This window comes from Panonychus citri, unplaced genomic scaffold, assembly GCF_014898815.1.
Source record: "Panonychus citri isolate SS breed McGregor unplaced genomic scaffold, ASM1489881v1 Contig00136, whole genome shotgun sequence".
NCBI classification, from domain to species: domain Eukaryota; kingdom Metazoa; phylum Arthropoda; class Arachnida; order Trombidiformes; family Tetranychidae; genus Panonychus; species Panonychus citri.
In genome coordinates, this window is record NW_026515541.1 from 2323546 (window position 1) to 2349119 (window position 25574).

At 33.7% G+C, this 25574-nt stretch overlaps 9 protein-coding genes across 9 annotated transcripts; 5 read left to right on the forward strand and 4 right to left on the reverse strand.

Annotated features, from left to right (window-relative positions):
- Nucleotides 1–240: 240 nt before the first annotated feature.
- LOC128392292 (uncharacterized) lies at nt 241–9270 on the reverse strand. Its single transcript, XM_053352296.1, is given in 5 exon segments — nt 241–804; nt 885–2223; nt 2225–3723; nt 3789–6370; nt 8621–9270. Coding segments are annotated over 4 exon segments (5217 nt in total). The 5' UTR covers nt 6057–6370; nt 8621–9270; the 3' UTR covers nt 241–693.
- Nucleotides 6859–8606, forward strand: LOC128392297 (major facilitator superfamily domain-containing protein 4A-like). The gene is made up of 4 exons (XM_053352301.1): nt 6859–7188; nt 7266–7424; nt 7487–7948; nt 8013–8606. The coding sequence occupies exons 1-4, from the start codon at nt 6981–6983 to the stop codon at nt 8510–8512; spliced, it is 1329 nt and encodes a 442-aa protein (XP_053208276.1). The 5' UTR covers nt 6859–6980; the 3' UTR covers nt 8513–8606.
- Nucleotides 9271–9957: 687 nt separating the features above from the next.
- On the reverse strand, nt 9958–13036 carry LOC128392293 (ATP-dependent DNA helicase Q4-like). Its single transcript, XM_053352297.1, has one exon. The coding sequence runs from the start codon at nt 12772–12774 to the stop codon at nt 10216–10218; it is 2559 nt and encodes an 852-aa protein (XP_053208272.1). The 5' UTR covers nt 12775–13036; the 3' UTR covers nt 9958–10215.
- Nucleotides 13037–13205: 169 nt separating this feature from the next.
- On the forward strand, nt 13206–16125 carry LOC128392301 (mitochondrial coenzyme A transporter SLC25A42-like). Its single transcript, XM_053352304.1, has 5 exons — nt 13206–13550; nt 14216–14434; nt 14659–14984; nt 15181–15449; nt 15519–16125. Exons 2-5 carry the CDS (start codon nt 14366–14368, stop codon nt 15824–15826), a joined length of 972 nt encoding a protein of 323 aa, XP_053208279.1. The 5' UTR covers nt 13206–13550; nt 14216–14365; the 3' UTR covers nt 15827–16125.
- LOC128392310 (PAT complex subunit Asterix-like) lies at nt 16073–17569 on the reverse strand. Its single transcript, XM_053352313.1, has 3 exons — nt 17321–17569; nt 16910–17237; nt 16073–16846 (listed from the first exon to the last, which is right to left on the reverse strand). Exons 2-3 carry the CDS (start codon nt 16960–16962, stop codon nt 16570–16572), a joined length of 330 nt encoding a protein of 109 aa, XP_053208288.1. The 5' UTR covers nt 16963–17237; nt 17321–17569; the 3' UTR covers nt 16073–16569.
- Nucleotides 17570–17796: 227 nt separating this feature from the next.
- LOC128392304 (uncharacterized) lies at nt 17797–18951 on the forward strand. Its single transcript, XM_053352308.1, has 2 exons — nt 17797–18369; nt 18469–18951. The coding sequence occupies exons 1-2, from the start codon at nt 17814–17816 to the stop codon at nt 18639–18641; spliced, it is 729 nt and encodes a 242-aa protein (XP_053208283.1). The 5' UTR covers nt 17797–17813; the 3' UTR covers nt 18642–18951.
- A 602-nt stretch (nt 18952–19553) lies between these two features.
- Nucleotides 19554–22015, forward strand: LOC128392296 (replication protein A 70 kDa DNA-binding subunit-like). The gene has a single exon (XM_053352300.1). It carries the CDS (start codon nt 19914–19916, stop codon nt 21738–21740), a length of 1827 nt encoding a protein of 608 aa, XP_053208275.1. The 5' UTR covers nt 19554–19913; the 3' UTR covers nt 21741–22015.
- Nucleotides 22016–22159: 144 nt separating this feature from the next.
- On the forward strand, nt 22160–24327 carry LOC128392302 (cyclin-dependent kinase 5-like). Its single transcript, XM_053352306.1, has 3 exons — nt 22160–22918; nt 23032–23488; nt 23562–24327. The coding sequence occupies exons 1-3, from the start codon at nt 22725–22727 to the stop codon at nt 23802–23804; spliced, it is 894 nt and encodes a 297-aa protein (XP_053208281.1). The 5' UTR covers nt 22160–22724; the 3' UTR covers nt 23805–24327.
- LOC128392305 (NADH-quinone oxidoreductase subunit I-like) lies at nt 24324–25305 on the reverse strand. The gene is made up of 2 exons (XM_053352309.1): nt 25168–25305; nt 24324–25077 (listed from the first exon to the last, which is right to left on the reverse strand). Exon 2 carries the CDS (start codon nt 25064–25066, stop codon nt 24425–24427), a length of 642 nt encoding a protein of 213 aa, XP_053208284.1. The 5' UTR covers nt 25067–25077; nt 25168–25305; the 3' UTR covers nt 24324–24424.
- Nucleotides 25306–25574: the final 269 nt, after the last annotated feature.

The following is a 25574-nucleotide window of genomic DNA, read 5'->3' on the forward strand; positions in this document are numbered from 1 at the left end:
TGTTTGTTCATTGTTTTTGTATCAATATGAATTCCTTAATATGTTTTGGCAACTTTACTCACAAGTTTCATGGTGATTGGATTTTCTCATCTTCCATGAAATCAATTGAAATGAAATTCACAATTTAGATTTTAATCAAAAGAGAGCATTTAAATGCAATTTATTTTCAATTTTTTCTTGATTGTTTGAGATATTTTCTTAATCTAATTGTGTATTAAATAACAATCGTGGTTTTTGACTAATAAACATAAAATTTTTCTTGTGAAAAATGGGATTTAACTATAATCAAGGATAATGATTTAATTAGATTTCATGATAAACGGTTGATGATAAATGATGATTGTGATTAACGGAATTGGTGATGAACATGAACAAAAAAAGTTTATCATTTTAAAGCATTTTTTTATCATAACAATTTAAAGAGGTTTTCATTTGGTTTCATCAAATTTACAAAAAAAACGATGAAATTTTCAGCACTTTCATGGGATTTAAGCTTTGAATGATCATAGGAAAGTTATTAATTTACAATGGGAAGAAAATAGTTGATTAATTATGACAATGATATGAATCGAGTTGATTATGATGGTTGAGCTCATTTCTTTTGATTTTTTGTCCATTAATGACTTCGAAGGTGATTGTACATTTTAGTATCTTTTCCTTGGACTAGTTGATTGTAGTTCGAAATTAAGTTTATTAAACTCTCGTACTTCGTGATAGTGAGTTGACACTTCGTAAACTTGATCGAATGTTGTTTATTTCCGATGGATTCTCGCGACGAGGTAAACCACGACTTGTAGAAGAGACCTATTAGTTGGGAAGAGAAAGAAAAACCAATCGGTTAGATTCTGTTTTTCGAGTTTGTACATTTCGATAATTTAACTTACATCATGTGCCAATGGTGGTTTAACGGTTGGACCAAGAGTGCTACTATTAGCTCGTCGATATGGCAATGCTGATGCTCCATCAGTTCTGGATGTTAACGATCGCAGGCCAGAAACGGGCTCGTTCTCGTGTGTTGAATCTTTAGATTCTTTGGTTAAACTTGAACTGCTTCGGCTTAAAGTTTTCTTCAATGTTTTCGATATCTTGGACCTAAGACTGGACTCTTTCTTATCCCGACTTTCTCGCCCAGCGTCACTTGTGGAACCTGTTGCTGTATTATCAATGGAGTGGGTTTTCTTGAGTAATCCAAAGATCGATTTCTTTGGTCGACTTGAGTTAGAAGTGATCACTGCCGGAGCGGACACATCAGATCCATAGCTTCCTTCTCGCGTCCATCGAGAAGAATCTGGACCATAAGATGATTCGGATTCATATCCAGAGATTGAACTACATCCATTTCTGTGAGCGTAAAAGGCCACACTCGGATATCGAAGGTTAGTCATACTAGAACCTGGAGTAGTGTTCAAACTCTCATCTCCCGAATCCCATATTCTTTCCTGTGACCCATTGGCACCCATCGTTTGGTCAAGGGATAAACTTTTCTTGGCTAGAGCCTTGGGTCGAGGGGGAGCTCGAACAACTGAGGTAGAAGACAGACCACGAACTGCATATGGATTAAGATCTGGATTCATGTCGGAAGAGGACATGGCTCGACGGAAAGAGATTGTTCGGTGGAAAGGATCACCTTCACGGAAAACGGTTATTTTACTCAGTTCGTCGATTTTTGTCTTGAAATCTTCTAACGCTTTTCTAAGCTCCTCCATATTCACCTCAATAGGTCGCTTTCTGGATCGTCTTCTTTGAAGCCCAATGGCACTCGATGTCTCAGTTGTCGAGGTGGTCGATCCATCGTTGTTGCTCGTCGCTTTCTCCTCAGATTCATTTAATGGATCAGTCGGTGGTAACATTTTCATTATCGCCCCATAAGCGTGACAAAGATCATTAACTTTGTTTTCAATCGAAATTGCGGTGAACATTCTTAGCTTGTATTCTTCTCGTTCCTTTTCCAGAGCTAAACGTTCACGTTTCAATCGGTCATTTTGAGATCTCATTCGAGCGTGAGAATCCCGAAGGTCAATCAGATCTAATTGAAGCTCACCAATTCTCTTCTGTGTATCTTCTTGCTCTTTATCCATGATAACTTTCATCTCTTTCAATTGTTCCCTTGCTTCGGTTCTTTCCTTTTCTCTGGCGATTTCCAAAGCGATCACTCGTTTTCTCATATCTTCAACTAATCGCTGAGTATCATTGAGTAATTTCTGATTCTCTTGTCTCTCTTTCCCAGGCCAATTCCAATCTAGTTTTTGCATAATTTCGAGTTGAACCCCGACTCATTTCCATGAGACTTTGTTCATCAGCCTGATTGAGACGAGTCTTCAGTTCAGCCAATTGAATTTGCCAAGAAGATTTTTCAGCCGCATGTTCAATCTTGAGGTTACGATTCTCAAGTAAAGCTTGTTCCAAGTGCGATCTGAGTGTTTCCATCGAAGCTCTCATGTCTTCCATCTCGTCTTTGTGAGCGGACGAACCACCAAGAAAAGCTCTTGCTCTTAATTGGTCTCGTTCACTCAATAAGAGCGTTATTTCATCTCTCATCAACTTCATTCGAGCCTCGTATTCAGCTCTGAGAGCAGCGACTTCCCCACGATGTGAGGTCTCCGCATGATCCATCTTATTTTTCATGGCTTGAACCTCCTTCGATATTTTGGTTCGATTAACTAGACCAGTTGAACCTCTTCTTGATTCTGATTCGCTTGGTTCAGTTAACTGTTCTTTCAGTCGTTGATTTTCTTTGTTCAATTCTTTCTCTTTCTTCATGTATTCGTCTAATTGTTTTTCTTTTTCATTCAATGTGACTCGTAATTTCGATCTCTCCGAATCACCATCAGTTCCCTTTCTCATTCTCAATTCTAATTCTGATAATTTCTCTTGATAGTTAAGCTTCTCTTTGATCCAATCCTCTTGTTTCGAGTTCATCGAATCCTTGAATGCTTTCAGTTCACTCGATTTATCCTCAAATGAACGCTTAATACTGTTCAATGTGTCCATTAAATTGTCCTTCTCATTGAGAAGTTTAGATTTCATGGAAACAAATTCTTGCTCCAGAACTTCATATCTTGAGGTTAAATCGTCATATTCTTGTTTGGCCTTGACCACTTCACGATTTAAATTGGAAATTTTTATCTCGTTATCTCGTCTTTCTTGTTCCGACAGAATTTCCATTCGTTTAAGTTCCCGCTCAAGACGATAGATCCTCTCACGAGCTTGTAGGAGATTTTCCTCTTTATTTTTGAGCATTAAATCATTTTCTTTTTCGACCTTTTCTCTTCTCCTCTGTTCCAATCTTAATTGTGATTCTTGATCAGATAATCTTGACATGAGATCATCTTTCTCCTTCTTACTCGATATCAATAATTTACGATGTTTCTCTGAAGATTCTTTCCCTTCGTCCGTTAACTTTTCGATCTGTTGATTGAGTTGATGGACCTTCGATTTAAGGTTAACATTTTCACTTTTGATTGATTCCAATTCTTCCTTGGCGTGTTTACACTCTTCATTTAGAGAATCAATTTGCTTGTCCAATTCTTTACGAATCGACGATTCCTTGGCTCGAGTCTCTCTGATTAACCTTTCCAAATCTCTTTCTAAAGTCGAGTTCTTTGATTCTAAATCAGCGATATGTTTGATTAGACCTTCAGATTCACTCGATTCTTTCGTTGGTTTAGTAGCTTTCGGTTTTAGTGATACAGTGAAACTGGTACTTCGTCTCTCCTCGTCCAGCTATGGAATTGAACACAAAGACAATTAGAAAATCGATTTTTGATCAAAATTGTTCTCGAACTTACCTGTTCTTTTAGCTGATCAGCTTCATCTTTCACTCTAACAAATTGTTCTTGTTTAGTTTCTAATTGTTTCACTAATCCATTCAATTCCTTTTGAACTTGATTTAATTTGTTCTTTACGTCAACCAATTCTTTTTCAATCTTTTTCTTTTCCTCTTCCAATTTTCTTCCATTTTCAAGAGCTTCTCTTTTCTCTCTGGTAATAGTAGACAATTTATCCTTCGATTCGTTTGATTTACTCTTTTCTTTCAAAAGTTCTGATTCAATGTTACATATATTCTTGAGTAATTGTTTCTTTTCTCCTTCCAGAGACTGTACTTTGTTCACAAATGTAACATCCGATTTATTCTTAGAAAGTAAATCTAACTTTTCTTCAAGATTCTTCACCTTCTCCCTTTCCTTTTCCAGTTCGTCCGTTAATTGGGCTGATGATTCTTCCGATTGTGTCAATGTCGACGAATACCTATTCTCTTTGGATCGTAATTCGATCTGTGCCATCTCAAGACTCTTCTTAATCTCCGCCAGTTCCTCTTCAAGATTCTCATTAATCTTTTCCTTTGAATTAAGTGTCACCTGAAGTTTACTAATTTCGTCTTCCATTTGTCTACAGATCTCTTTCAATTCGAGTCGAGTCGCTGATTCTTTAACTACTCTCATTGGTGTTTTCTTATAATTAAGAAGCTCCTTAACCTTACGATTGTCCATTGTCAATTTGGAAACTTCGGTCTCGAGAGTTGCGATTTTACGCTTCAATTGAACCTCTTCGTCCTCCTTGGCGGTTATTTGCTTCCTCAGTCCAGCGATAATGTCCTTCTCAGCCGATGCAATATCTTTCAATGGTTTCTTAAAGTCTTGAATGATTGTCGCCAAATTAGTTGATGATTTAGAGGCCACTAGTTCACCTTTAAAGGAATCACATCGTTTCTCAAGTTCCGATATTCTGGTTTTCAATTCAATATTTTCGATCTGCAATTGGTCAACTGGACTTGGCGGTGGTCTTCTAGATACTCTCAACTGTAACCTCTTATTTTCTCCGGACAATTTTTCATTCTCACCTTCCAAGGTGATGATTTTCTGTCTTAAAATGGAAGCTTCTTGTTCGACTAACTGTAATTGTCGTTTCAAATCAACTGCGGCCTCAGATTCAAGGGAACGACTTCTGACCATTACCTTGGATGCTTTTCGTCGATGAACCTCAACTTCTGTCCTCAAATTGTCAACCTCTTTTTCCCTGTCAACCAGTTTCTTCCTCAATTCTCTGGCTTCGGTTTCAAGTATACGAATCTTATGCTCATAAATTACATTCGGAGGTGAACCCGGCGGAATCTCGGGTATTTCGACTTTGGTTAACGGCTGAGAGACCAACTTCTCTTGTAGATATTTAACTTCTTGACTTAGATTATCATTCTCTTGAACAATCTCATCACTTTTCTTCCTCAGAATTGCAATCTCTTGTTCATAAAATTCTAACTGTAATTTCATCTCATCCACATTCAATTCATCACTGTCATCATCACCTGAACCTCTACCACCTTCGTTTCCTTTGTCTTTACAGCCACCAGATCTTTGTTTATTTGCCATTCGCTTAATTTGTGCCATCAATATATCATTTTCTTGCTCTAAATTGGATAATTTTTTCCTAATTGTTCTATTCTCTTCTTCAGCAAATTTCAATTGTTCCTGTAAATCTTTCTCCCTTTCCATGGTATCACATAAACTACGAACAGCTTCCTCATAGTCTTTAGCTGATGTTGAACTTGTTCCTTGAGTTGATGGTGAAGACGATTGAATAGATGAAGATCCATTTCGAGCCTCATTCAAAGCCGATTCAAGTCGATTCTTTTCACTTTTAACATCATTAATTTCACAATGAAGTTTAAGCGAAACCTCTTTGGCGATCGAAAGCTCATTCTCCAAATCTCTCATTCGCTGTTTATCAAATGAAACCTTGGAAGTTTCTAAAAGATCATTGATCTTTTTCTCTAGAACCGTTTTATCGGCCATCAATTGTTCATTGAGTCTCTCTGATTTCTTCAATTTAAATTGTAAAACTCGGCAATTCTTGGTTGTTGCCTCCAATTCTCGTTTAACATCTCGAAATTCAGAGACTTGATCTTCTCGAAAGGTATCATGAAGCTCTTCCAATTCTTGTGCCAATATTTTCACTTCCTTTTTGATCTCTTGATTTTCTTGTGTTAATTCAGTTACCAATTTCTCTGAGGCTTTTAATTTAGCTTTAAGAGATAAACTTGTTCCCTCACCTCGATCCATAGTTCTTTGTGCTTTCTTTTTAATTGTTGAACCAGATCACAAAAGATATTTTCGAAGGCACAGAAAAAAAAACGAGATGAGAACAAAATAACAACAAGAAATAAAGTGTCACAAGCCAGAAATTGGATGAAGAGAAGAGTAACTGAAAGGAGGACACTGAAGATGAAAAATTCTCAAGATAATGATGATAATGATGAAGATGATGAAGATAATCCTATGGAGAAGATTAAGATTTGCTGCCGAGAAAGGATAAGTACTTGAGTCGAGTTTTTTTCGTTGGATAACAATGTCGTTTATTAGATCGTTCAGATTTTCTTGAGGGAAAACAAAAAGAAACGTGAAAACAATTAATGAATGAAAACTGTTGATTATTATTATCAATCAATTGATGATAACAATTCTCATTTGTGTAAGAGACTTTTAATTGTGAGCAAATTGTAAACAAGATGATAAAACCAGCTCACATTTAGACAATTTATCATCACAATTTAATCTTCCTCATTGTCAATCGATTCAAACTTCACCGCTATCATTGGGAATTTGTGTTTAATTGCTAATCAAAAGTTGTACATTTTCACATTCTTATTAAATCTAATCAGTTACATGTGAATTTATGGTAATTGATTATTGGTTGATCAACATTAAATCACGTTCACTGATCAGCAATCAACACTCATTTCTTGTGCACATAAATGTAATAAAAGACAATCAAATATTGTTGATAAGTTAATGTATCAAAGAAACAATAAAATACATAAGCAAGATGATAATCAGCAATTAGGTTAATCAGTAATTGATTTGGTATCGAGACATTTTCAATTAGTTTCATATTGATAGTTTACTGAACGGGCAAACGCTATTTGTTGATTTGGTTTTAATTTCTGTGAGAGATTGTGTTGATTTATTTTCAATTGATTGAGATCAATGAAACAATTAAAATTCTTCATCGATAATCGTTATAGCTTTTTTAAAACAATTTCCGTTTATTTGACCTACTTTTCGATCGGATGTGTTTCAGCTCTACTTGGTTCGAGTCTTTTGGACTTACAGATACTTGCGAATACTGATTTCGCGAAAATATCGTTACTTGTAACGTTCAGAAGTGTTGGTCATGTGTCTGGGTCACTAATTGGTAACGATGTTTATCTAATTGTTTTTTTTTGTTCGATATGAGTACTAACTTAATTGAATTTTCGCTCATTTCCTAAGCTGGAATCATTGGATCGAAGTTTAAATTGTCTCTGGTTTTGGCGATTACCAACTTTTTCTCAGGACTATTTATCGGCCTTGTACCTTTTCTGGTCAAATTTGAATACATGTCAATTTGTATCTTAATTGCTGGTATTAATTATGGGATAGCCGATATACGTAAGTGACCTGATTGTCTCTCAAATAATGGGCTTTGTGATTAATTGATTCAATATGTTAAGTGAGTGCGAGTTCAATCACAATCATTTGGAAGGATAAATGTGCCAACTTTATACAAGTGCTTTTCCTATTCGGTGGTATTGGAGCTTTAATTTCACCCGTTATTACGAGGCCATTTTTGTTACCATCGAATGACGAAAAGACAAGTTTCAATATGAACAGTTCGATGGTCAATTCAATTGATGTTCAATCAACCTTTTCGAAGCAAAATTATGAATCAGCTGATGTTACTGTTCATTATGCGTTTTTAATTTGTGGCCTAATTGGGATCATTATATCGATACCGTTCATGTACTTTTATTTGAATGAACGGAAAAAAAGTCTTGAAATTCAAGTTAAACGAAACGACCAATTAGCTAACGCAAACCCTCAACAGACAAATGACCTAACCTGGAAATCATATATCGCCGTTGCTTTGGTAGCCATCGTTGGTCACTCAGCTTATAGCTTGGAAACTGTTGTCAGTAAGTTTACCTCGAGTCTTTGAATGAACATCAATTTGAACATTTAACTTAATTATATCAATAGATTCATTGGCTACTTCGTTTTCGGTAAAATCTGACCTTCACATGGACAAAAAATCGGGTGTCTTACTGGCGACCGTTTTCTGGTCATGTTTCTCATTTTATCGGCTCATTTTTATTCCACTAACTTTCATTATTTCAGAGTCTAAATTGTTAGCGACTAGTTTAACCATCTCGCTGACTGGCCTTTTAATTACCGTTCCTTGGGCGAATAACAATGAAATTTGTATCTGGATTGGGTTCACACTCATTGGAATCGGTATCTCACCGATATTTGCCGCTTCTTTTGGTGTTCTAAATTCTTATATCATAATAACACCCAGAATAGTCTCGATAATCTTATCGATTACGCTAATCGGTGAGTCGATTCACCCTGCGATCGCTGCATTTCTTATGACCAAAAAAATGATTGTATTTTTATACTATTTGGGTGCTTTAGGAATCAGTTATATCCTCTCATTGATGATACTAATTGTCTACTGTAAGAAAGCACTTGAATACTAATCAATCAAATGATAAACAATCAGATTAAAATGATCAAACAAATAAGCAAAACATTTCGACACATTTTTTTGAAACAAACAATTCGAATGTCAGAATCAAGGTACTTACTCGAAAAGGACGAAACCGTTTCCATGTACATCCTTCGAGTCTCCGCTCCACCAGGAAGCTTTTCATCAGCAATAATCTTAATCCATTGATTAACACACGATAAACGATATAAACCTGAGCAATTGGTTAGAACCACGAACCTTGAATCTTTGATTATGATGATGAAAGTGGTTGAGGTTTTAATCCAATGAAGATGGCACAAAATTGATGAACAATTTAAACATCACAATAAATAATCAATTCAACGATAGTGGAAGGAAAAATTGAAACTTAAATCAAAACAAAAAACAAAATTGAACAATTGAAAGTCATTAAAATGACTCAAAATAACAATAATACTGGTGAAAAGATTAGGATGTTGGTGCATTTACCATGGGGATGAGAGATGATGATGCAGACGCAGATGATGAGGATGAGGATGACAAAGATGATGACGATGATGAGAGGATGATGATGAGTGAAAATAAGAAACAAATATCATCCCCATGCAGATCTCATGGTATCCGTGGTGATATTTTTGGCTGAAAATATCATTTACATTAAAATGAACAGATGAAGTGAACGTTCATTTCAAATAGTAACAGCAATTAGGTTACAAGCCAATATCTTAACAAGTGACATGATTTCACATCCAAAACTGGATTAACCCAACCTTAATTATGTTAATCGTAATGGTGATTAAATAAATTCTGTAAATAAATTCACAAAGTAATCAAATGAAACCGTCAAATTGAACGAAAATTGATTGAAAATCTTTGTCAACTTTTATTACCTTGACCAGGTAAAAGAAAATACGAAAAGATAATCAAATGATTTAAATTGTTAAACTAATTTTCTGTTGACATTTTGATTGTTGGGAACAACAATTAGTATTTAGGGTTGAAAAAAAAATGATCAATCTATTAATATGAGATTAACATTTAAAGTGATGAAATTTTGTTGATGGTTTAATCTGTTGGTTGGATCAGTTAATCGTTAATTAAATTGGGTCATCAACATTGAATCTTGGAAAATTGTTGGATTAATTTTAATCGTGATTAAGGTGATTTAAAATTTGCACCAATCAACTGCACTTGAATAACTATTAATACCCTGATCATGGTTGAATTTTCATTGGCTTTATTTTTGTCTAAACAAAATCAATCCCATGTTTATAAGTTTGTTATTAATATGGTTCAACTGAATTGCGAGCTCATGATAACTGGATTTATAAATTGAAAGAAACATAATTTGGCTGATTGCCAATCAACAAAACGATCAAGCCAACAATCTGGTAACTTTGAATGAAAATTGTTTTCTTCCACTCATTTGATTGTAAGTTACTACAATTAATATGATTGGTTGATAAAGTGATTTAGTTGCAGTTTAATTAAAAGATTTACATTCAAATAATTATAATCATGATGGTGATGAGAAAAGTAAATTGTTCCAATATTTACAATGATGTTTTCTTTCACTTTTGTGCTTATGTGAGCAAATCAAATCAAGGTAATAAATAAGCCGATAATTAATCATCACAATCATATACAAATTAAACATAGAAAATGATGATCATAATTGTAGCAATTATCATGATTTAACAAGATGATTAATGACTAACATTTTCCGTCAATACGTTTAATCTCTTCATCGGCAATTTGAAATAATATGTTAAAATCAAGGTTAACATGAGCTCTCCAGAATTGGTAAGCTTTGCCCCAAATTTCAGCGGGAAATCTTGGACTGGAAATTCCCTGAAGGATTCGTGCCACTGCTCTGGGAGTCCAATTGTATTCATGGTGCATATTGAGTAGATGTCTAATATCCCGATGAATTTGATCAATGTCACAAGGTTGTAATTTCTCCGTTGGTTTAATTTGATTGGAATTAGTTGGATTTAAGATTGTCTTCAAATTGAAAACACAATCGCCTTCTTGGAATCCATGGGAAAAGTATTTGTTCAGCGTTTCCTTGAGTTGGTTACTTTTTTTCAGATCAATTTTATCGATACAAGTTGGAAGTGAAAATTTGGTAAAAGTATCATAGATAAAATCTAATCGGTTAATTTCAATACGCTCTTGTGAGGAGACATAATTGTAAAGAAATTGAATGATTGACTCGAGTTCAAATTGTTTCAAATTACCGGGAACTTTTACTCTAATAGACAATTTAGTTAATTCTATTCTTGCTTTTCCACGAGTTTTTCGACCATCAGAAAGTTGAATCCATTCCAATGATCGCAACTGCCGGCGAACCTCACTTGATGGAATACCCAACATTGAGGCAATTTCAATGTAATTAAATTCTAATAAATTTGTCTCTTCACTTTTATTTGGTCGTAATGCCATGGCAACAGCGACTGGTGGACATTGGCGACTCATCTCATTTAAACCCTTGAAACCATCAACGTAAGAGAGTAATTTACAATGTGAGTAAGATGATGGTAAAAGAGTCATTTGTTTCTCTGGATAATTAAGCTCAATGAAAGAGATCAACGTGAGAATATTTTCTTCCTTCATGTCAAGATCCATAGTTAAATCGTCAATTGGAATTGCTACTTCGTGTCCTGGACAATTGACCTTTGAGCTTGAATTTAAATTTTCTTTGTCCATATTTTCATCACAATCAGCTTCGTTTATCGAATCGTCGTCATCTTCTTCTTCTTGGTTACCTATTGTGTCACATTTACACTTTTTAAATAGTCGCTGGACCAATTTCTCGACACTAGTTCGTTCACAACTATTGGAGAAAATGTATCGCTTCAATTCAAATAAATCTTTTTTCAATGGATCCAAGAAAAGGTGACAATATGCCAAAGAATCATCTCGACCTGCACGACCGATTTCTTGAACATAACTTTCAAAGCTTTTCGGTAAATTGTAGTGAATTATTGCTCGCACATTTGATTTATTAATTCCCATTCCAAAAGCAATTGTGGCCACTACAACTCGAACTTTTCCTTTGATAAAACCATTTTGAACTCGATTCTTCTCATCGGGTGGTAAACCGGCATGATAAGGTCTAGCGTCCCAACCATCAGATTTTTTGTCACATTTAATGTTTTGCATACTAGTACGAATATATTGTGCCAATCGAACGGTATCATCTCGTCGAGTGCAATAGACGATAATTGATTCCAAATTTCGCATTTTTTTACTCTTCAAAAGCTCTATCAGTGCAGTATCTTTGTCAGTGTCTCTTGAAACAGAGAGGATAAGATTTGGAGGGATTTTGGTTATACCAAGAATATCATTCCTTGTGATACCAAGATTTTTCGTGATCTGTACACACGTTTCATAAGTTGCTGTTGCTGTCAATGCCAAGAAGGTTTTTATGTTAAGTTTATCAACGAGAGCTCGATACAGTTGAAGGTATGAAGGTCTGAAATTGTGAGACCATTCGGATAAACAATGAGCTTCATCGATACAAGCAAATCCTATTAGTGGAAGGGTTGCAAGGTCACGGAAATTTGAACCACCAGTGATAAACTCTGGGCTGATGAACAAAACTTGAGCGGTTCCTTTTCTTAAAGCATTTAGATTACTCTCTTTTTTATCCATTTTAAGTCCACTATGGAGACAAACTGCCGACATTGGTTTGGGTAAATTAACAAGTTGATCTTCCATCAAAGAGATTAATGGTGAGACAACCAGAGTAATATATTTCTTGTGTTTCCATTGAACATAAGCGGGCAATTGGTAGCACAATGATTTACCCGATCCAGTACTGGAGATTAACAATGTTGACTGACCACGTAAAATCCTTTCAATTGTTTTACGTTGATAGTGTCTAAATTGTTCAAATCCAAATTCTGCCAAAGCTTCGTCAATAATTTCAGTATAATCACCATCTTCTGGTAGAATGGGTGAAACAATGGGTAACACCATTGAAGCAAAATCTAAATCATCGTCCAAAATACCATCCAATTCATCGGGATCATTACTCAAGGGCTGGTGAGCGGATAGAGCATCTCTCATTTGATCCTTATTCGGACAAGCATTAGCCCAATGTCCTTCTCCACCGCAAAGATAACAAACATTGGTTTTACCTTTGAACTTTTGTTTCCAAGCTGTTCTCTTAAATTGCCTTACATTGGTTTTCTTAAAACCTCTGGAACAAAATACCTTTTTCTTTAGGTTAATCTTGCGAAAATTTTCAGAACCAGATTTTCCCATGATGGAAATAGATTGAACAATGGATTTAAAACAAATGTAAAAATAGAAAAACAATTAAAAACACCATCAACAATTTAAAAACAATTTTCAGGTTAACAATTCATTTTGGTAATAAAGAGAGAAACAAATTTCCATCAAATTCCCGCCGAGTTCATTGTTACGTTTCCATAGCAACAGTTGATTATTCACCAAAAACAATTTTCCAATCAAATTAACAATCACTAAGAACCAATAATTAAAGTTAAATCCATTTCAACCCAAAAGCTAATTGTGTTCAATTAAAATAAGTTAAAACAAATTCAATGAAAAGAAAATGAACTTTAAATCAATTTGAATGAAAAAAGAAAATTCGACAAAAAGAAAAAATTTTTGTTCTCCAAAGAGATTAAATTGTTGGCCCATAGATGGCGATGAATTGGTGAGATAAACAAACCTGAGGAAGAAAAGAAAACAAAATTTTGGATTTTAATTGTAATCATAATTTTCTCTTAGTTTATTAATTGTTTAATTAAAATGTTCACGTAGAGAATTTATTGTGAAACTTGAGTTGAGATTTTCTAAGAATAAATCTAGTGAATTAAAGTTGAACGAAGAACCTTTTTTGCCCTGAGAGTTAAACAGGGAAAAGGTTTTGATTGACTAAAGAAAATCAAAAATGAGATGATTGATGTGATTTGATTTTAAATCGCCACTGATTTTATACTTAATTGTTCATTTGATTGCCATACAATAATTTACACAGTCTACTCTTTAAAACCATCGTTCATTTAATTCAGGTAAGTTTTGTTCCTTTTCTCTAAACTATTACAATAAGAGTCTGTTTTCTCTATGTGACAAAATTTAATCTCCTATGTTGATCAGTTCTTTTTGTATTCCATTTATTCAATATCATAGAATAAGGGAAAACTTGAAGGTCGATGTTTACATTTACTTGTTATTGACACTTTTCTTTTATATTTAGAATATAAGAAATTCTCTTATAATTTTAATAGATTAAATTCTCATAATTAAATTTCCTAAACCAGACTAACGTCCATTGGATGATGTTCAATATTCACTTTAGTTGAAATGTCCAATTTTTGAGTTTCTTTTTTCCTTAACATTCAAAGATTGATTTATTATCTTTCTCTATGTGTATTCAGCTATTGTTTCATCTCTATATTAATTATTTTAATCAAGTATATTGGACTAATCGCAGTACTCTCAGTTTAAACTCGTACACTCTCATCTAAATCAGACTGTTAATTGCTGAGTGTTTAACTTGTTCTATTATTTTTACCTATCAAGACTTTCAGACTTTATGTTGTTGTGTTTTCTCAAATTCATTATTTTCCTTTGATTCCATGTTAATCACCAATTGAGTTCTGTTTTATCTTTAATCTTCCAATCTAATTAACTTGATCATTTTTGACATTGATTTGTTTTCATTTATTACCTACAGAGATCCAGTCAATTATCATTCTTCTGGTTTGATTTTCATCAAAAGCTGAATCGCTCTTGCCATTTATTATCATTGACACAATTAATTCTTAACCATTTTATATCTTCACTGTGATCACTTTTGCAATAACCATTGGTCTCAAAATTAAAGATGATACAAGAAAATCAATCATCTGTTGGTCAGTCAAGTTCACATTCCATTCAAAATGAAGCCAAAAAGGTTTGTTATCAATTCAATATTCAAGATTCTAATCAAATTGTGTATATTTCACAATATCTCATGAAACAATTGACAATTAGTAACTTTATCTGATAATAATAAAGTGTTAGTTGTTCAAGTGTCTCCCATCAATAAAGTTCTGATCCAAGGGTCAACCTTTATTTTAAACAATTGAATTTACCCAATTCTAATTATGAATTTTGATTTGTTTTTTCTTGGTTTAGATTATGTTGACCAGTGGACAAGAGGAAATATCAAATTCATCAAAAGTTGTCACATCGTTGATCGCCGGTGCAGTCGCTGGTGGATTAGCTAAAACAATTATTGCTCCACTTGACAGGACAAAGATTAACTTTCAGATTAAAAATATACCATTTAGTTTTCATGAAGCTTATAAGTTTATTGTGATATCTTACAAAGAGTCCGGATTAACCAGTCTATGGAGGGGAAATTCAGCCACCATGGCTCGGGTTCTGCCTTATGCTGCCATTCAATATACATCACATGAACAATTAAAGCGATTACTTGGAGTTGAGACAAATGAAGATAAGTGAGTAGCTTTATCAAAATTAGGTAAACCACCATTTCCTTAATCAACAGATATTTACAGTCATTGAATGTCAATTATTTCTCTTTAACGTGAAAATGTTACCATTAAGATTGTATTGATATTGTTTGTATCATGTTAATTACTAGACTAATTATTGGAGAAACTTAATGATATTTTTGTTTTTCATATTTTCTAGACGAAAACATCCTATCCGGAGTTATATCGCTGGATCTCTTGCTGGAGTAATTTCAACTTCTTTAACTTATCCACTAGATTTGGCCAGAGCTCGAATGGCTGTTACTCATAGAGAAAAATATAATTCACTTGGTGCCGTATTTCGTAAGACAATTAAACGCGAAGGATTGACCGCTGTTTACAAAGGTTATTTTCCAACCTTATTTGGAGTTATACCTTATGCTGGAACGAGTTTTTTCACTTACGAAACTTTAAAGAGGTTACATCATGGTAAGTAATTCCTTTGATTATTTTCCATTAGCAAAATTAATTGAGCTAAATTAATCTTAATTTTCTTAGATTACTATGGACCAGCTGATCCACATCCATTGGAGCGTTTAGTGTTTGGTGCAATCGCTGGTTTACTTGGACAATCGGCTTCATATCCTTTGGACATTGTTAGAAGACGAATGCAAACTCAACCCGGTTCGATGACAATTTTCGGTGTACTTAATAAGGTTTTCGTTGAAGAAGGGATAATCCATGGATTATACAAAGGTCTCAGTTTAAATTGGGTTAAAGGTCCAATAGCTGTTGGAGTTAGTTTTACAACCTTCGATTTGGTTACTAAATTTTTAAGAGATTTATCCTTTTTTACTGGATTCTAAGGAATAGACAGTAACGATCAAGTGTTTGAATTGATCATCGATGGAAAAGACAAGATTAATTACCGACAATAGTTGAAATGGGAAATGAAACTTCAAACATTATTACCATAATATCATCAAAATTATTATCGCCTTTTTCTTGTCTTTCCTTTACTACCTAAGACTAATCATTAATAACTTGTAAGATTTACATGAACGTTATCCTTCAATCTGAAACCAATTGTTATTATATTCATTATATTTTGATGATTCACAAATTATACATTTGGCAAAATCCTTTGTTGATATTGTTGACTTAAGTTTCTCCTGTTTCACCCTTGATGGAATCGATTGAATTTTGAAATCATTCTTTGTAAATTAATGATCAATTTGAAATGCAGAGTAATTAAAATATACACCTTAAAATGATCATCTCTATTGGGACAACCACAAAAGTTGACCCTAGTTATCCGTTTTAATTAAACGAATCAGAATTGAAAAAATCAGAAATCAACTTTTAAATTACTTCGTAGCTTGAAGACGCTGATGTACATAATTAACAGAATCAGTGAATGATTTCCAATTTCAATTCTTGATTGATGGATGAAAAACAGACTATAGTAACAAGTTAATTTCCTTAATTCAATGAAACTTACAGAGTAATAAAATTTGTATTTGAAATGAAAGGTTGGAAAAAATTATCTTTCAATGAATTCATATAATCGCGTGGCTACATCTTTGTACATCAGGATTGAGGCCAATAATCACATAAACGGTAATGTCATTGGTTGGGAATTTTGAACATAAGACATTACAACAGCTGAGATAGATAACATGAAGCTACTTAATATCTGTTTGGTATCATCGTTAACCCGAGAATTAGCAAAGCTGATGCTTGAACAAAACAGAGCGATCCATGAGCACCATTTTAATTTCATCATTAATCCAAACATACTGAAGATCATTGATAAAACATTCATATAATCAGGGGTTGGATCTTCACCACCATTATTCAAGGGACTGTGAATACTTGGTTTGTATCTGTAAACAAATGAGAAATGAAATAAGGTTAATTGTTCATTTCAATAATATTCTAATACTCACTTGACTATTTTATCAGGTCTTCTAGGATCGTTACTATTTACTGTTGTTGACATCGCTGTATGAAGATTTTTGTAATCCAAAATTAAAATAAAAAGATTAGCAATTTGGTGATTTCAATTAGCAATTGATTGAGGAAATTAAATTAAAGAAATTTGGAAAAATCCAGATGAGCCGCAAGGTGGAAATATAATGTAACCAATGGTAATCCAGCGACGCGAAATTTGAATTGAATCAATTGTCAATTTTTTTCTAAATTGTGATTGTGATTTTCAAACAATTAATCAGCAATATATAATAGAATTTATCTCAGCTCGTATTTTTTTATAATCTGGATTGAAAGAAAAAGCAATTAGAAAATTGAATCAAAAGGATCAAATCACAAGGCCAAGATGATTTAGAATTTAAAATTACGTTTAAATGAATTGGAAAGGTAAACATTGTCATCGATGTAACACTTGGACGACACTATGAAGGTGAATGCAAAAAACAAAAGGTGAACTCGCGATTAATTGTGAGTCGAGATAAATTCCAGTTAATCAGGTAATCAGCGCCAACATTTGTTCTACAACCAATGATTGAAACTAAATTAAATGGGATTAAATTTTATGTTCATCCGACAGAAACGATTCCAAACAGAAAAAAAAACTAAAAGAAAAACAAAAGACATTGAATTAGTGAGGAAAAAAATAGACAAAAGTTGAAAAACTAAGCAAATAGAAGAGAATGAAAAAAATGACAATCAAATTAAACGGTAATTATGCGACCTAAATGATTAGGATGGTGAAATTTTGTGAATAGCGAAAGTATCGATAGGGATTCACTTGACCTGAATGAATTACCAATAAAAGTGCTTCGACAAGTGTTGATGAGACACTAGTTGAGAAAACAGTTTAGATTCGTGAGCATGAGGTTAACAGTTACAATTTGTTTTATATTAAATTTACATCTAATAAGTCACAAAGTGTCCGCTGGTTATAGTGACATGGTACTTAATGGTCCTTTACCTAAGCTAGAGGATTATAGTGACGGCGGTGACGGAGGGACAGACAAGGAGCAGAAAAGTGATTACGGTGACGGTGAAAATGGACAGCGATCGGTTCATGCGACCAACAGAAATGGCGATTTTAGAAGTTCACATGATGTCCAGGAAGAAGGAAAAACTTCGGTTCGACAAAGAAAAGCTAAATCAGCTGGAGCTGAGGGACAAGTTGTTTTTGGCCGTAAAAGACATGGACGATTTGAATACGAAGATGGTGAAAGGTATGAAGAGTCCGGTGATTCGGGCGATGGTCGTGAACGCAATTGGTTTGTAGGTAAAGGTGATGGTAATGGTGAGGTTGATGAAAGTGAACAACCCAATCAACGGCATCATGGAACCAATTATGAGCACAGGAGACGTAAAAATTATTCACAGTTACAACGAAGTAAAAAATTGACCGGAAACAAAGTTGACGTTGGAGGTAAGTCTTTTGTTTAGCCTTCTATTGATTGGTCCAGTTGTAATTTTCCATCAATAATCTTGGATTATTTTCTCCGATATTTTATCTTTATGATTGTAGATTTAAGTCGATTCAAAAAGATTCACAAGAAACATTTCGGTGGTGGTGGTGGTGAGGGTAACGAAGGAAAATCGACTGGTAATGGGAAACCGAAATTCAATCAAAACTACAATAATCAGAGAAGAGTAAAAAAATTGAGATTAGAAGAGGAAAGTGAATCAATAGATGAGTAAAAAGATTAGTTCAAGAAATTGAATGAAATAGAAATTGAAACATAAATTTAATTTAACCTAATCTTTTTTTCATCTAATTTTTAGTTGAATTTTTAAAATCAATGTTTTAAAATTATCTTTGAATTTAACAAACGGGTTTATTCATTAACTTATTGAATTGTAAATTATTGAATTAAACAAAAAAGATTATTAGAAATTGGAAAAATTAAACACACAAACAATTAAATTTGTGTAAACAAAACCCAAATCAATTGATTTCTCAACAATTTATCTTGTACATTAGATGATAGAGATGCAATTTAATCAGATATAATTGGACTAAACATCGTATCCATATTAAAACAACTGTGAGAACAATTTTAAAACAAAAGCAATTAGAGTAATTAGAGTAATTAAGCAGAAAAGAAAAGAATAAAAAAATTCTATCAACTCACCAGAGTAGAAACTCAATCAAATTAAACCGTTGAGAACCATTTAAGTCAGAATTTGATAGCTTTTTTAATCGTAATCAACACAACACAATTAATTAGTGGTTTAAATTACGCATCCAAACAATTAAACCGGGAAAAATTTAACCACCATATTGACTTTGATGCACAGAAAAAAAGCTTTTACATAATCACAATTAGATACCGATACCAGATACACAATATCTTTGGCAGAAAATTAGATTAAATTTGATCGATTGTCTCTTAATTTGATTCTAATTGCTAAATTACGGCGATAAACATTCACAGGAACAACAGAAAAGGTCAACAATTAAGATTGAAAATATGATTAACATTGAAGAGATTAAAAATATTAGAGAATCGAATCAAATTGAGAAGAGAAAATACTTTGGTCACGTGACCTTTTTTCTTTTCTCTTTATATTTCTGTTCACTTCAACTTCGCGCTCATTTGGTCTTCTTTCCTCTCACTTAGCAAGTCAACATTTCATCATTCTTTTTGTTAATTGTTTCAATTAAAGTTGATTGTTAATCTTTGATTGTTTCAAATTTTTAAATTGGTTAAATCATTTTCTCTAAATTGATATTAAATTCAAATCAATTAGAGTTTTTTTTCTCTCTTGTAATCCTTCATTTTTGTGACGATCTTTCATTTTCTTTTTTTTCTCTTGTCTTCATCCCTCAATTTTTTTCTTTTCTATTCTCTGTCTCTTTTCCTTGTCTTTTTTTCTTCTCTTCTGGTTTGACTTTTTGTTTTCTTATTTGGGAAAATTATCCTTCTTTCTTTTGTTTATTGTTTTTCTGTGAAATTTATTCTCTTTGTAATGGCTTCTACTCCAAGATTAACTGAAGGTGCTCTTGGAACAATCCTTTCTGGTGGTTTTGTTGAACGTCCAATCGTCCAAATTTTGGCTCAAAAAAATGTCTCCGCTGATAGTGTTCAAAGGTATCGTTTCTTACTCTCTGATGGTAAATTTTCTTATCAATGTTGTATCATGGTTGGTGCTATGGCTCAAAGAGTTGAAGCTGGTGAATTTGAAAGGTATACTGTTATACGGTTAAATAAATATGTTTGTAATCCAGCCGCTGGAGGAAGCAACAAAAAGATTCTTCTCATCTCTGAGCCTGAAGTAATTACTCCTGGGGCTAATATCGGACGGAAGATTGGTAATCCCACACCTTTTGAAGGTTCTTCTATAGCCAATGATTCCCTTTCATCCACATTTGCAAATGGTGTCTCAAGTACCTCAGGGGGGTCAACAAATGGTGGCTACAATGGATTTAAATCTGGAGCTAAAGCTTTCAGTAGTGTTCCCAATCAAGCTGATATAAGCATGAGTGATACCTCTATTAGAGAAGAGGCTATTTTCCCAATTAATCAGATCACTCCTTACCAGAATAAATGGGCTATTCGAGGTCGTGTTACCAATAAAGGAACTCTCAAAAGTTGGAATAACGCCAAGGGCGAAGGTACTTTGTTCTCATTTAATTTACAAGATGAATCAGGGGAGATTCGAATTACAGCCTTTCGTACCGAGTGTGATAAATACTTTGATATGATTCAAGTCGGAAAAATCTACACTTTAGCAAAGGCTTCTGTTAAACCTGCCAACAAAAAATGGTCTGATGTTGACCATGAGTATGAGTTGACTCTTCATTCAGACTCAATTATTATCCCTTCAGATGATGATACCAGTTGTCCTCAAATTAATTTTCATTTTGTCAAAATTGGTCAACTTGAAGCTGTTCCTGCTAATTCAACTGTTGACATTCTTGGTGTATGTCGAGATCCTGGTGAGATGACAACCATCATGTCAAAAAATTTGGGCAAGGAATTAAGAAAGAGAGACATTTCATTGGTCGACGATTCTGAGACTGAAATTCGTTTAACAATTTGGAATAATGATGCTGAAACCTTCAATGCCCAATGTGGATCTGTTATCGTCGCCAAGAAAGCTCGTCTAACTGATTATCAAGGTAAAAGTCTATCAACCATTGGATCAACACTTATCCAAGTTGACCCTGATTTACCTGAAGCTAACGAACTTCGAGGATGGTACCAACGGCGAGGAATTAACATTGAACCCAATGTACTTTCCCAAAAATCAGGATCTGCTGATATGGGTGATAGTCAATACCTTAACGCCATCACAAAGGACAACGTTGTCGCGGCCGTGAATGCCACTTTAACGACAACTTGTAAAGCAACAGTTACTCAAACTGGAAAAACTCAAATCTACATGGCCTGTCCTGATGGATGTAAAAAGAAACTCGTCGAGATGAATAATGGTTTCTACAAATGCGATAAATGTAATAAAGATGTGATGCACGGAGATCATCGGCTGATATTGAATCTATTGATTTCGGATTGTACCAATTCTGTTTGGGTGACCGCATTTCATGAAGAAGCCGAAAAACTTTTGGGAATGAGTGCTAAAGATTTGGCCGATATGAAAAGCCAAAATGACGAGGAATTCCTAGAATATGTCGCAACCCTAAATTTCAGAACCTTCCAATTCCGAATTCGAGCAAAGATTGATAATTATAAAGAAGAATCTAGAATCCGAAGTAACCTTGTCTCTGTTAATCCAATCAACACTGTTGATTATTGTCGAAAACTGATCAAAGAAATCAATGAAATGATTGTTTAAAGAAAATTTTTTTCAGAAAAATTTTCTTCCTGAGTCAAGTTTTCTCAAGCTTACAAATGCTTAATTTTTCCTGTTCATCAAAAAACAAAAGAAACAAATCAATTTATAATTTTCTCCCTTTCAACTACTATAATCTTCTTGTCCATTCAATTTATATTTATTATTAATGTCAATTGTATCTTTTTAGATTGTGTCATAACCAATCTATTAATCATTTATCACTTTCTTAATCTTTGAGAAATTAAATTGCCACCATTAAAACCCATAAAAATGAATCGATAACCAATCAACAGAAAATAATAACCGATAAACAATAAGAACTCGAGTCAAGTTCAAAAGGCGCGCAGAAGACTAACCCTTTTTGTCTTTGTCGAGTTAATTTACAATTGGAATTTCAGAAAAATCTTCTCATCAACACTGGACATCTTTCAATTATGAACAATTTAATTGTATCGTTCAAATGGGATGGCAACTATTTCCGTTCTGCTGATTAACCGTTTCTCCCAATCAACTAACAGTAAACAACGAGAGTTATTTACAGTTACGATTTTATTGATTTTCGATAACTTTGATCTTTGAGTTTTCCTCATTTTAGACCAATGGTCAAGCGGAGAGTTTAATTATTGGTTTAAATTGTTGATTGGAAATCACGAGTTTGGAGGAAAAGGTTAATAGATGGAAGAATATTGAAGAGGACAGAAAAGAAAGAGAGAAAAGAAAGAGAAGATAAAGAAGAGAAAGGGAAAAACAGTGGGAGAGGAAAAGAGAAAGTGAAAATATTCCTTGTGGAACATTGAATGTTTACTATTCTATTCTAGACTTTAATTGTTTATTGTTTTCTTTTTCTTCCATTTTACAATTAATTGGGTGAAATCGGTGAATGTACAAACATTGCGAACAATTATCTTTGATTAGCTGAGGTTTGTTTCGATTGGTGTTTCGGTTAATTTCCAATTATCCCGAGGGAGAAATAGATTATTGTTGATGCAGAAATACGAGAAATTGGAGAAAATCGGTGAAGGGACCTATGGAACCGTCTTCAAGGGTAAAAATCGTGAAACTTCCGAGATTGTGGCCTTAAAACGCGTTCGACTGGACGATGATGACGAAGGTGTACCAAGTTCCGCTCTAAGAGAAATCTGTTTGCTCAAAGAGCTTCGACATCGTAACATCGTGAGGTGAATTATTGTTTTTCTTTTCTCTTGTTCATTGGTCTGTTTTCTATCACCAATTGATTGGCTTTATTTTAAATTCTATTCTTTTCTATTTTCTTTTTATTCTCACGATTTAGATTGTGTGATGTTCTTCATAGTGAAAAAAAGTTGACCCTCGTCTTTGAACATTGTGACCAAGATTTGAAGAAATATTTTGATAGTCTTAATGGTGAGATCGATCCTGATGTTGTTAGATCGTTTTTCTATCAACTCCTTCGGGGCCTAGAATTTTGTCACAAGAATAATGTTCTTCATCGTGATTTGAAACCACAAAATTTATTAATCAACAAAAATGGTGAACTTAAATTAGCCGATTTCGGTTTAGCCCGAGCTTTTGGTATTCCAGTTAGGTGTTACTCGGCTGAAGTGGTTACCCTTTGGTATCGTCCTCCTGATGTCCTTTTCGGAGCTAAACTTTATACCACTTCCATTGATATGTGGTCAGCGGGTTGTATTTTCGCCGAACTGGCCAATGCTGGTCGACCTTTATTCCCTGGTTCCGATGTGGAAGATCAATTGAAAAGAATATTCAAAGTAATTCATTTCTCTTTTCTCTTTTACCTTTTCTCATCTAATTCTTTTGACATTATTTCTTGATACTTTCCAGCTTCTTGGTACTCCGACCGAAGAAACTTGGCCTGGTGTAGCTACTCTTCCCGATTTCAAGCCATTCCCCATGTACCATCCAACCACGAGTTTCACCTCGGTGGTTCCAAAGCTCAACTCAAAAGGTCGTGATTTATTACAAAAACTATTAATCTGCAATCCATCACAACGATTAGCCGCTGATGAGGCGATGGTACATCCATTTTTTAGTGATCTTAATCCTGCGGTTAAAAACTTACCTTAATCATGGTGAATCATTTTGATTCTCAATTCTGGTCTATTAACCATATTCACATTTACATACATTACCTACACACTGGATACTCAATCTAATTTTAATCATCGATCTGCAACAACAAATGGCAACTACAACAATCATATCATCAACTAAATTCAATCTCTTTCCTTTCTCTGTTTACAAATAATTACTAATTGTATCTTAATTATGCTTCTAACTTCAAAGTCTACCATTTTTTCACATTATTTTCTGTTCAAATTTACATTTACTATCAAATTATAAACAATCACGAACCTACAATTAGGCACCGAGAAATTACTATGCTAATATTTTACAATAATGTGCCAAAAGTTGTTACGATTTAATTTTACTCTTAATCTGATCAGCAATTGTTTCTTGTTTAATCCAATCATAATTCATTCTTTGCAATCATTAACAGTTTTTCTCTCTCTTTTATGTTAATCTAATGATTTGGAAAAAAAAATTAACTCACTCAAAATACTAATAAATGATTCCTTTAAAATGTCAATTACATTATGTTCAATTTTAATTGACACTCTAAGAACCAAAGTTTCAACTAGTAACGTATTTCTTTACAATTGTAATAGAGGAATTTGATTGTTAATTTATCTGTATAAATGATCGGCTTGAATGTTGGCCGCTATTTCGGGTTCCCATTGGTCACCATTATTCAACAATTTCTCCTTATTGTATAATAGCTCTTCGTGTGTCTCGGTGGCATATTCAAAGTTAGGGCCTTCGACAATTGCATCAACTGGACAAGCTTCTTGACAGAATCCACAGTAGATACATTTGGTCATGTCAATGTCGTAACGAGTGGTTCGCCGACTACCGTCAGGCCTTTCTTCCGCTTCAATTGTAATCGCTTGGGCTGGACAAATGGCTTCACATAGTTTACAGGCGATGCATCTTTCCTCACCTGAAGGGTATCTTCTCAATGCATGTTCACCTCTAAATCTTGGGCTTAAAGGTCCCTTTTCAAAGGGATAATTAATTGTACAAGATTCACGAAAAATTGTACCAAGTAAAGTCGATCCAGCAGCTAAGAAATCTCCTACCATGGTTTTACTTGTTTCTGATCTAAACCTATCTTCCCATTGAGGTTCATCAAGACCTTTATGGACATACTGGTAACACATATTTGAATTTGTTGTACTCAAATTTCGTGATAAAGATGAACCAATAACAGGTACTAATCCATTACGTAAAGGTGTAAGGATTGAAGGTCGAGCAAAAGAAGTCAACATTATCGAAACCTCTGCAATTAGAGAATAGAAAACACATCAGTATAATACAGAATCGTTCATTAAACAATCAAATAGGTCAAAAAAAATCACAATATACTAACCAAAATTGCCAAAAGAAATTAAATTGAACCCAAAAAATTAAAAACAATCAAGAAAAAAAAATCAAAACAAAGATTTGGGGACCGCATACTAATAAAATTTTGGAAAATGCAAAGAAAATTGAATTGATGAAATTTAAATTGATTAACAACAATTAATGGTCTAATCAAATTAGAGTCAGTTATTGATGAAAAGTAATTAAATTAAATTAAGTTGATTACTAAAAAAGATCTTGAATCATCATCTTAGAAATGGAATTCGTTTAGATGAATGGAAATCAAGTTTTGCTAATTAACTTTTTTCTTTAATTAATTTGAGTTAAAATTGATTAGTTAATTGATTCCCTTGAATTAATTGCTAGTATGATCATGGAAATGTCCATAGATTAAGATTTAATTGCAATTGTTGA

Bases quoted from the DNA above. Each gene is read 5' to 3' on its own strand.
- LOC128392305 (XM_053352309.1), bottom strand. From the start codon at position 25,066: ATGTTGACTTCTTTTGCTCGACCTTCAATCCTTACACCTTTACGTAAT.
- LOC128392297 (XM_053352301.1), top strand. From the start codon at position 6,981: ATGAAACAATTAAAATTCTTCATCGATAATCGTTATAGCTTTTTTAAA. The intron at 7,189-7,265 runs GTAACGATGTTT...TCATTTCCTAAG, and splicing joins TGTGTCTGGGTCACTAATTG to CTGGAATCATTGGATCGAAG. The intron at 7,425-7,486 runs GTAAGTGACCTG...CAATATGTTAAG, and splicing joins TTATGGGATAGCCGATATAC to TGAGTGCGAGTTCAATCACA.
- LOC128392296 (XM_053352300.1), top strand. From the start codon at position 19,914: ATGGCTTCTACTCCAAGATTAACTGAAGGTGCTCTTGGAACAATCCTT.
- LOC128392293 (XM_053352297.1), bottom strand. From the start codon at position 12,774: ATGGGAAAATCTGGTTCTGAAAATTTTCGCAAGATTAACCTAAAGAAA.
- LOC128392301 (XM_053352304.1), top strand. From the start codon at position 14,366: ATGATACAAGAAAATCAATCATCTGTTGGTCAGTCAAGTTCACATTCC. The intron at 14,435-14,658 runs GTTTGTTATCAA...TTCTTGGTTTAG, and splicing joins TTCAAAATGAAGCCAAAAAG to ATTATGTTGACCAGTGGACA. The intron at 14,985-15,180 runs GTGAGTAGCTTT...CATATTTTCTAG, and splicing joins GTTGAGACAAATGAAGATAA to ACGAAAACATCCTATCCGGA.
- LOC128392304 (XM_053352308.1), top strand. From the start codon at position 17,814: ATGAGGTTAACAGTTACAATTTGTTTTATATTAAATTTACATCTAATA. The intron at 18,370-18,468 runs GTAAGTCTTTTG...TTATGATTGTAG, and splicing joins AAACAAAGTTGACGTTGGAG to ATTTAAGTCGATTCAAAAAG.
- LOC128392302 (XM_053352306.1), top strand. From the start codon at position 22,725: ATGCAGAAATACGAGAAATTGGAGAAAATCGGTGAAGGGACCTATGGA. The intron at 22,919-23,031 runs GTGAATTATTGT...CTCACGATTTAG, and splicing joins CGACATCGTAACATCGTGAG to ATTGTGTGATGTTCTTCATA. The intron at 23,489-23,561 runs GTAATTCATTTC...GATACTTTCCAG, and splicing joins AATTGAAAAGAATATTCAAA to CTTCTTGGTACTCCGACCGA.
- LOC128392310 (XM_053352313.1), bottom strand. From the start codon at position 16,962: ATGTCAACAACAGTAAATAGTAACGATCCTAGAAGACCTGATAAAATA. The intron at 16,847-16,909 runs GTGAGTATTAGA...ATTTGTTTACAG, and splicing joins AGACCTGATAAAATAGTCAA to ATACAAACCAAGTATTCACA.